The sequence below is a fragment of the Mesitornis unicolor genome, unplaced genomic scaffold, assembly GCF_000695765.1.
Source record: "Mesitornis unicolor isolate BGI_N332 unplaced genomic scaffold, ASM69576v1 scaffold42483, whole genome shotgun sequence".
Lineage (NCBI taxonomy): Eukaryota > Metazoa > Chordata > Aves > Mesitornithiformes > Mesitornithidae > Mesitornis > Mesitornis unicolor.
Genome location: NW_010176138.1, coordinates 1 through 9770, shown reverse-complemented (window position 1 = coordinate 9770; position 9770 = coordinate 1). Strand labels below are relative to the sequence as shown.

General features: G+C 35.1%; 1 protein-coding gene across 1 annotated transcript; it reads left to right on the top strand.

Moving 5' to 3' along the window:
* Positions 1-370: 370 nt before the first annotated feature.
* On the top strand, positions 371-7888 carry LOC104538450 (receptor-type tyrosine-protein phosphatase delta-like; the record flags this gene model as incomplete). Its single annotated transcript, XM_010181660.1, has 5 exons — positions 371-656; positions 1125-1303; positions 2550-2676; positions 3705-3830; positions 7734-7888. Coding segments are annotated over 5 exons (873 nt in total), but the record flags the coding sequence as incomplete, so codon positions are not given.
* Positions 7889-9770: the final 1882 nt, after the last annotated feature.

Below are 9770 nucleotides of genomic sequence, written 5' to 3'. Positions count from 1 at the left end.
TAGAAATAATGCTACAAATAAAGCTTGAATCATTAGAGGATTCATAATCTCCACTAATTTCCATTTTTAAAAACATATATTTCTAGAACATGTTGCACTGTATTTTATTTCTTTTATAGTCAACCCTGAAACTGCAAGATGCAAAGATCTCATATAAAAGCATTCCATGTTTTCCATTGCTTCTAATGGGTGTTAAAGAAGTTTACTTAATTCAGGGCACCAACCTCTTTCATAAAAGCTGATGTTCATATTCAGAGAAATGTGCTGTTCAAATCAGTGTTACAGAACTGCAAAACTTGAATGCCATAAAAGTAAGCACAATACATGAAGTAGTCTTTCATGTTTTCCCTCCTGTGTTCATTTCTTTTAGTGCTGGAGTCGGCAGGACTGGCTGTTTCATTGTGATAGATGCCATGTTAGAGAGAATAAAGCATGAAAAGACTGTAGATATTTATGGCCACGTAACTCTAATGAGAGCGCAGAGGAATTACATGGTTCAAACTGAGGACCAATACATCTTTATCCATGATGCACTGCTGGAAGCAGTGACATGTGGAAATACCGAAGTGCCAGCCAGAAACCTGTATGCATATATTCAGAAGCTGACACAGCTAGAAACTGGCGAGAATGTCACAGGAATGGAACTGGAATTTAAGGTACTGGGATTTTATGTTGTGGGGAACCAAAAACAGATGTTGTAATACTTAATGCTGCTCTGTCCTCAACCAGTTGTTTCTAGTTATCAAAAGGTAAGACATTGACAGGCTAAAAATTTAAAATTTGGAAGATTATCCTTTGTAAATGTACAATTCTATCCTCAATTGGTGTCCAGACAAGAACAGTCCAGAAAGGGTGGTTTAACTCTGCTGTTCCTTTATTGTTTCAATAGCTTGAAATGTGTGTTTGTACAACAGTTTAATACTCAAATTGGAGTTAACATTAAACTTCTACAAGGTATTAAAAGAAGCTTTACAAATATTTAGGTAATGCAATAGAATATAGAAAAGTAAGCATCTAAAATTGAAATTATTCATTACTGGCTAATGAGAAGAGATCATCAAATCTGATAGTGTAATTTGTTTTTGTTATACCTGTCCTTAATTCTTTCAATTTATTTTCAACAGCGTCTTGCTAGCTCTAAGGCTCACACTTCAAGATTCATTAGTGCCAATCTTCCATGTAATAAATTCAAGAATCGCCTTGTCAATATTATGCCATATGAGTCTACGAGGGTATGCTTGCAGCCAATCCGAGGAGTAGAAGGCTCTGATTATATTAATGCCAGTTTCATTGATGGATACAGGTACTAATGTTGATGTGTTCTCATGTAGACTGTTTTAAAAGTTTAAAAAATTATTTCTGTAATTATATGGAAAATTGCAGATTTTATTATTGAAATGTAGTAGTGTTTATTAACTGTGCATGTCATGTATGATTTGATGCTTTTTTAGATATTAATAAAAGGTTTAGATTTTCATCCATGCAATACAGGAAAATTCTGTAAATGACATAGAGTCTTAAACGTTATCTTTTTACCTATCTTTAAACCATTGATAACTCCAATTATGTTTTACATGCTGAAAGTTACTGAGATTTTAAGCATATTCATGATTTGGAACATCTATTTCTTCACAACTATTCTGCTTAAAAAGATACATAGAAATCACATACATGAGATACAGTCACTGTGTCAAGGTGATAATTTACAATGTTGAAACACTGGTAAAGACTAGATCTAGCCACCAGAAGCATTTTATACATAAACAGTTGTGTAGCCCACCAGCATCTTGATGACAGCACAGGGCAGTACGTCCTCAGCTGACTTAAGCAGGTGGTAGCAAAAGGCATGAAGAAGTAGTATAGTTTCTCTGAGGCAGTTTAGATATACCTGAATGTCTGTACCCACAGAGATAATTTGCTGAGCCTCTGCTCATAATTGGAAGCAACCTTAATCTCCACTGTCACCCACAAAGCTGCTTCTGTTGATTGAGAGAAACAAGAGCAACTTGAACTGGTCATCATCTTATAAAGCTGCTGACCCAGAAGCTTTTAACAGCTTGGTGGTAGCTTCCACTACTAGGATATTAAGGTCTGGAAATGCAGTGCACTCCATTCCTGAATTTTCTTCCTTCCTTGCTGGAGACATCATACTGTTGAAAAGGAGTTATTAAAGAAACTGCATGATGCTATAATTCCTAAACTTAATAGATTGTTAGACAGTTATTTTTACAAAATGAACCAGCACAACTAACTGTTTCTTAAGTCCTTTTTACGACACACAAAAATAGGCTATTAGAGTTGCATTAAAATGTAAATAATAATGATAAAGGCATACATCATAATATTAACAGAGTAATTTCCCTCTCAAAGGTCTAAAAATAAAAAGCTGTAGATTGATTAAACAATCATAATAAGGTTTTAATGTGCTTATTGTTAATAGTGTGTAAATTTTTCCTCTAGATAATGTTTGCATATAAACAGAGAACATGTGTATCAATTCACTTTTTGATTAAAATATTTTCCTTAATTTACTCTTTTTTTCAACATAGACAACAGAAAGCTTACATTGCTACACAGGGTCCTTTAGCAGAAACAACTGAAGACTTCTGGAGAATGCTCTGGGAGCATAATTCTACAATTGTGGTCATGCTTACTAAACTACGAGAAATGGGCAGAGTAAGTTCTGCTGTAATATTCCTTTACTAAAATGTTTGTTATAATGTTTTTTATAAAAATTCTTTGGTGTTATGGGAATATCTAAAGATAAAGATGAGTATTTAAGTTTCTTCTCCTTCTGAAATAGTGGTGACTGCATTGACCACCAGGTATAATGTTTTCCAGTTTGGAGAAGTGTTGCAATAGACAAGCATGACATTGGAATTTTGTTGTGGGACACACTGAGATTCAGCAATCGAGTTTGCATGTTGATATTTCAAAGTATGGAGAGAGACCATTGCTGTCTATTGAAAAATGAAGATTTCTTATTTGGAAACTTCACTTTCACAGTGTCTGTTTGTAACAATTTTAAAAGGAAGTGTGGTATTTTTGAGATCTGAATGTCTTCTGCGTGTTCATAGTGCTAAACTTCAAAGTTTCAGCATCCATGCTTTGTGTAATGGAAAGAATGAAGCAGTTTGCTTGGACAGGATTACATCAAGATAAAGCTGGTATGTGATAAGTGAAATCTGAGTCAAGCCATGTGTCTGGGGAATAGACATGATTCAGGACATGGCTACTGGATGCAGAGATAGAGTCTTGACTTAAGGCAAGAAGGAAGAAAGGAAGGGAAGAGGGAAAGAAGGAAGGGAAGAAGGAAAGAAAGAAGGAGAAGGAAAGAAGGAAAGAAAGAAGGAAAGAAAGAAGGGAAAAAACTAAAGGTGGCCTCAAGATTTAAATTCTCTTCTATATTGAAAATTAGGCTAAGTATAGCTCTTGTCACTGGTAAGTAATAGAACTGAGCAGAAGTATAAACAAGTTCAGGTGTACAGTGACCAGAGAGAACCCTTTTGCAATGCAATATTGAAGATCATTTTTTATTCTAAATGTGGAACTTTGTGCTCACAGCAAGACAAACAATTCATCTTCCTGTCATTAATGGCACTTCCCACAAGTATTACGCTTATCTAAATGAAAAAACATTTTGTACCAGTTTATGGTAGTGGTCTCAAGTAACAGGAAATATGTTTTACTTCATTATTTTGTAGGAAAAATGCCACCAGTATTGGCCTGCAGAGCGCTCAGCCAGATACCAGTATTTTGTGGTAGATCCAATGGCAGAATACAACATGCCACAGTATATTCTGAGGGAATTCAAAGTTACAGATGCAAGGGTAAGTTAACAAAGCATTATACCAGTTCATGTAAGTTTAAAAGAAAATATCAATTTCTTTTTTTCGCCATTATTTTTAAATTGTTTTAGACTTTTATTATTGTTATTGGAAAAAACATAATGGTGTACTTTCTACAGGGAATAAACCGTAGACAGGTAGAATTATTAAATGAATGGGATCTTTGTGTAAGAACAGCTGACTTTATTCAGATCTAATATCTGGGCAGCACAACTTCATAAAGTCCTAAGTAACTATTTATGCCAAAATACATTCAATGATTTGAGGACTGTTTTCCCTGATTTTCCTCATTTCCCCCTTGATGATTTTTGGGTCAGTTACAGTCACTTACAGCAGTAAATATGTTGTTTTGCACCACCTTCTAGGCTGAGTGAGTATGAAGGTTAATACATTGAGATTTAAAACTCCAGAGCAAATAGCATCTGTAAGAAAAGCTTGACAAGGTTTGCACATTATTTGATTTTTGGCATAACATATTTTCAGCACTCTTGTATATCTCCAGAGTATATACATGCAGCTGTGACCCTAACTTCCTCATTTTCATACTGCATTTCTTATCTGAATTCCTGAGTCCAGAAATGAGCACTGATACGAGATTAAATGTACATAAACTTTAAATATATATTTGGCATTTCTCAGACTTATAATTTTTAGCACTTTAATCTGCATGGCAGAAAAAATTACTGACAGCTTCCATTTCCAAGTGCTGTAGAACACTGTTTGTTCAAGCAAAATATTGGGAATAATATGAATGATTACTCTGAGTTTCCAGTCAGCATCCCAAATACTTGACTTTCTCATAGGTAGTTAGACTGCTGCTTTTAATGTTTGCTTCAAGTAAAATCGGATCCTACTGACAATTAGCTAGAAAATATTGTCACTAAGTCAGCATATTAATATTTTAATTTGTCAAATGAGACTTAGGTATGTGTTTTTGCAAAGAACCTGTAGGCACACTGGATCATTTCATTCTGTTTTAAATCTAGTAAGGATCACATGACTCATGACTTCTCTAACCTAGTTGTACTTAATAGAAGTAGAGTAGAGCAGGCTTTTAACATCAGTCTTTAACCACACTTGTACGCATAGATGGTCAAAGCCAATTACACTACAACTGTGCTGTTAATTTTCATAGATCATCTATTAAAAATCTGTTCCATCTCAAGCTGGAAGAGGTCTTATGCGACATAGTTCACTAAGCTCAGATCACTAAATAACAAAGATAATCCCTCTTATCTCCAAACCCATACATAATGTTAGAGTACCAGCCATATTCTGGCAAAGCCATGCCAGCCAATTATTCCCCAGAGACAGGAAAAGCAGCACACTGTGTTTGTAGGTGTCTGGTGTGGAACTCCCTGTTATTTCTGAAACTTGAGTTGTGAATTGTTGTAAGGTGAAATTGACCTCTGTAACTCTTTCAGTCTACTGTTTCTGACTGCTTTATACTCCATTTCTCTAAAAACTCCAGAGGTCAGTATGTTGGGGCAGTCTCATTTAAGGCTAAACTATTAGTGATGGCTGTAAGAGAGTATTATAAATGCTACAACCTCATCAAAAGACAATTGAATATCCCCTGTGAGGAGCAAGAAGAAATCCAAATGGTAAGGAACTCATCAGGATGATACATTAAAAGCCATCTGCTTCACATAGGGATCTGAACGTTCATATTTTGATAACTAACTGTGCAAACTCTCACAATATTTGAAAGTAAAGATTTTAATAAAATTTGGCATTTGTAGTTGGACTGCTATTGGCAAAGCATCTCATTAAAAGAAAGCAGCACTCTTTATGTCAGTAGCAGAGGGAACCATAAGAAATTGCAGATCCGTTCCCAATATGGTTTAGTGCTAGTCCAGCATCAGAATAACTAACTTTATTTCTGTGCTCATTAAATAGCATTAAATAACAGAAGTTATTGCCATTAAAACTCAATCAGAAGAGTCTTCACAGACATGCATCAGATTATTGAGTTATTACAATCATGAAATATACCAATACAGTTAATTTAGACACACTAGAAAAACAAATATTTACCATCAAATCTATTTTGCATATAGAAAGTTGTGGTGGTTCCAATTACAGCCTAGACTTAAGTAAAGAAGCATCTTTCTTTTCTACTTCTATAAAGATGCTGTTGCTGTAGTGTAATTCCTGTCAGGGTCAGAAATTCCTGAAGTGTTTCCATCTCCTCAACCAGCATGTTGCAAGTGAGTCAGATTCAAGGTTTTTTTCTTTACTTTAGAAGAATCAGAGGTTATTTTGAAGGAAATCAGCCTAGTGTTTTATCTTCTTGATTAATTTATGTCATCTGCCTAAGGCTATCTGAAGGGTGCAATTTCATTATGTCTTCTTGGGTGAAAATGGGATCACAGAGACCTATACAAGGCAAGTCTGCATTAACAAAATACCATTTAGGTGTGAAATACTTAATGCATTGTGTTGATGCACACAAGAAATAAAATTTGGAAAACGTTTTTTGAACAGATTTTTTTTTAATGGCAAAATAGTTTCTCAGAAATAGTCTACTAAATTGTCACAGTGGTCTAATGGGAATATAAAACATAGTAATTCAAAGAAATATATGTGTGTCCTCTCATGGAGCAGTATCTGGCACACATCGCCATTTTCTCTTTCCTTTACTCAACTGAGACACAGAAGGCAAAAACACACAGTACTGGAGGAAACATAAAAGGAAAGTATTGGGTTTTCCATTGTTTGTTTATAAAATCTCTTCTTAATTTCAAAAATCTGTAATAGCTGAGTGCTTGTGGTAGAGGGAAAAAAAAAAAAAAAAAGCTTGTTCTTTCCACCAGCATAACTTATTGCTTTTTGGGGGAATCTCCTATAATAATTTCAATTTTTCATGAGTTTCACTTAGTTGAAGACTGTTTTGAAGACATGACAGGGTGTGTACTTTAGAAACGTGTCCAGAGGCACTAGTTCACATCAGTAGCTCATGTGCCCATGCTTTGAAATATTGCAGCTGTGCAGATTGACAATGTCAAAATCGTCAAAAATAGTGTTTGAAAATTCAAAACAAGTTTACTTCATCCATTTGCATTGTATTTTTTCTGTTTACGGATCCTGACCATTTACACATTAATAGGCACACAGCAGAATTTGGCACATAATACTTCCAGTGGCTTCATTATAGAAATAACCATTCTACAGTATTCTGCAGTTTTAACAGTCCTGTCAGCATTCCCAACCAAAGAGAATGAGCAGCTTCAGCTGACTTCTTCTGAGAGAGGAGGCACTTCTTCCTGGTTTTTGACTGAGTCCAGGCTATTAGCAAATGAAGTTATAATGATTGAAGGGAAGTTTATGGTTTGTTTATCAGCTGGCTTGACCCATCTTCCTCTAGGCGAATGTTCACCTCACAGAGAGCACCATACCATTAAAGATCTCATCTGCAAAGAGGGCAATAACTAAATGAATCTTATAATTGAATATATTCCTGACATGCAGTAAATGAGGAAATGGAGAGTCAAACTGAATGACCTTATTCTACCTGTTCTGTATTTAAAGGAATTTGCAGTCTGCATTATTCAAAACATAACTGTAAAAAAATATCTTATAACCTGGTGAGATTGTTTTGTCCTTAGCTTCAGACACACTTTTTACACCAGCAGAATAGCAGATAACCATCCTATCTAGTGCAGAAGGGAATCTGTGCAATGTTGTTAATGAAAAAGCACTACTGGGCCAACGTGTCCAAAAGCACCAGCCAGAACTGTGATTGAAAGAGTCTTCATAAAAGTGATCTTAGCTGTTCTCCATCTCTTGTCCTTGTTTTGTGATTGTCTTTCTGGTTTTTGGCTGACTGACTTCCAGCCACTAGAGCATACTTTTGGGATACATTAATTGTGTCTTTTGTTAAAGGATGGCCAGTCCCGAACAGTGAGGCAGTTCCAGTTCACTGACTGGCCAGAACAAGGAGTGCCAAAGTCTGGAGAAGGATTTATTGACTTCATAGGTCAAGTGCATAAAACAAAAGAGCAGTTTGGTCAGGATGGACCAATTTCTGTTCATTGCAGGTAAGTTAAAAAAAAAACTCAAAACATCTCATATGCAGATTTGTTTTTTTTCCTAAACCTGTTTGCAGCAAAAGTACATGTAAGTGGAATTTCATAGATGAACTGTTAGAAAATGTAATCAAATAGAAGATCTAAAAGGAACACCTAAGACTGCTTTACTAAATGGGAACTGTTCTGTGATATCCCATTTACAGAGAAAAGGTTCTTCTGAAATATGTGGAAGTATATGGTTCTTTCATTTAAAAATATATCTAATGCAGGGTAAAAAAGTATAGTCAGTGCTAGACACACTAAGTGGTAGGAAGAACCTTATCACAGGCTGCTATATCTGATACTTTTTTTCCCCACTGGTAATTAAAAGTAAGGCTGTTACATTGGTGGAAATTGCTAGCTGTAAACAAGCTAGTTACACCTCAGTAGCACATTAGTAGCAATCAAGGTAAGACAGAAAAATGGTAGCTATCTGAAGAAAAGGAATGGAATAGAAAGTAGTGTTTAGAAACTTTGCCTGTCAAAAATCATTGAGATCTAGGTCGGTAAGTTCTAGCTTCAGAATGTATTTTTTGATGTAATAACTTCCCTCAATTCCTTTACAATTGATAGGCAGATGAAAACAGCTTGCAGGGTGTGTAGGAATAATCCAGGGTGGGCTTTTTAATATTCTTGTATCTTTTATTTTTCTCTACAATATTCTGAAGTCTATAGCAGATGGCCAAAAATAATGTCTTTATCTTTTATCTCTTATTTAATAAATTGTTTTCTATAAATTCCATTAGGGTTTTAGATACTCATTTTTGCAACATTAAATTATATTTTGGTAGATGAAATGTTATTATTTATATAACAGAGATGCTATACTAGTACAGGTTCCAAGTCCTTCCTGCAAGCCAACTAATTCCCCAATACTAGCATGAAGACAAAACAGACGAATTTACTACAGCATGTGAATGTACAGAGGGAGAGAGATTCTTGTCTTTCCAAAGCCAGAAGGAACCTGGAGTTGTTAAAACATCAGTGTGTTTTAACAGAGTTTGTTTTGAGCCCCTAATCGGAAAGACTAACAAAATAAATGTATTGGACTACTTGAATCCTACTTTTTTTGTGTGTCTAGAAGTTTTTATGGCCTGCTAAGGATTTGGCAAGGGAAAATGAAGGACAACCATGATAACAACAAGCCTTATTCTTCCTGACATTAATGAGTTTTGAGCTCAGAGGAGTAATAAGCAATATTTATGCCTTTGTGCAGACATACATAAGAAAGCAAAGTGATGGTATTCTTGCCATTCAAACTTGTCCACTTGTGACTACAATGAAATACTGCTTGCAGTAGGTTATGCATCCTTTCCAAATGGCTGTGATCCTTCATGCTGGAATTGTGGAGGTTTCTACCATTGACTTTGGTAGAAATAAAGTCAAATCCAGTATAATTCATCATGGTTAGGTCTTTCAATGTCTTATCATCATTGTAACAATTGAGATATTGGTAACACTAATCATTTTTATCAATGTTAGTCAACTTACATAAATAGGAAATACCGCTAGCAGATTAGTAAGTTTATTTGGTTCTTTCAGAAAGCACAAGATCCTGGGTTCCTGCACTTTCCTTGCCTTTGTGGAATTACTGTAATAATGCCTCCAGTTTGTACCGTAATGAGTTTTTAAGGATTTTTCTTCTATGGAGAAATTCTTCAAATTACAAACTACCTTCATTCCACTTCCGTGTGGTTTCCTTCCCACTCTACATGGTTTTGACAAGTTTGCTTTCTCTGTTACACAGTGAACCCATGCCACCCCCAATTTTAAAATGTTCTCCTCTGTCATTTTTACAAATAGATCAGTATTTTTATATATATATTTATATATACTTACAAATATTACAATT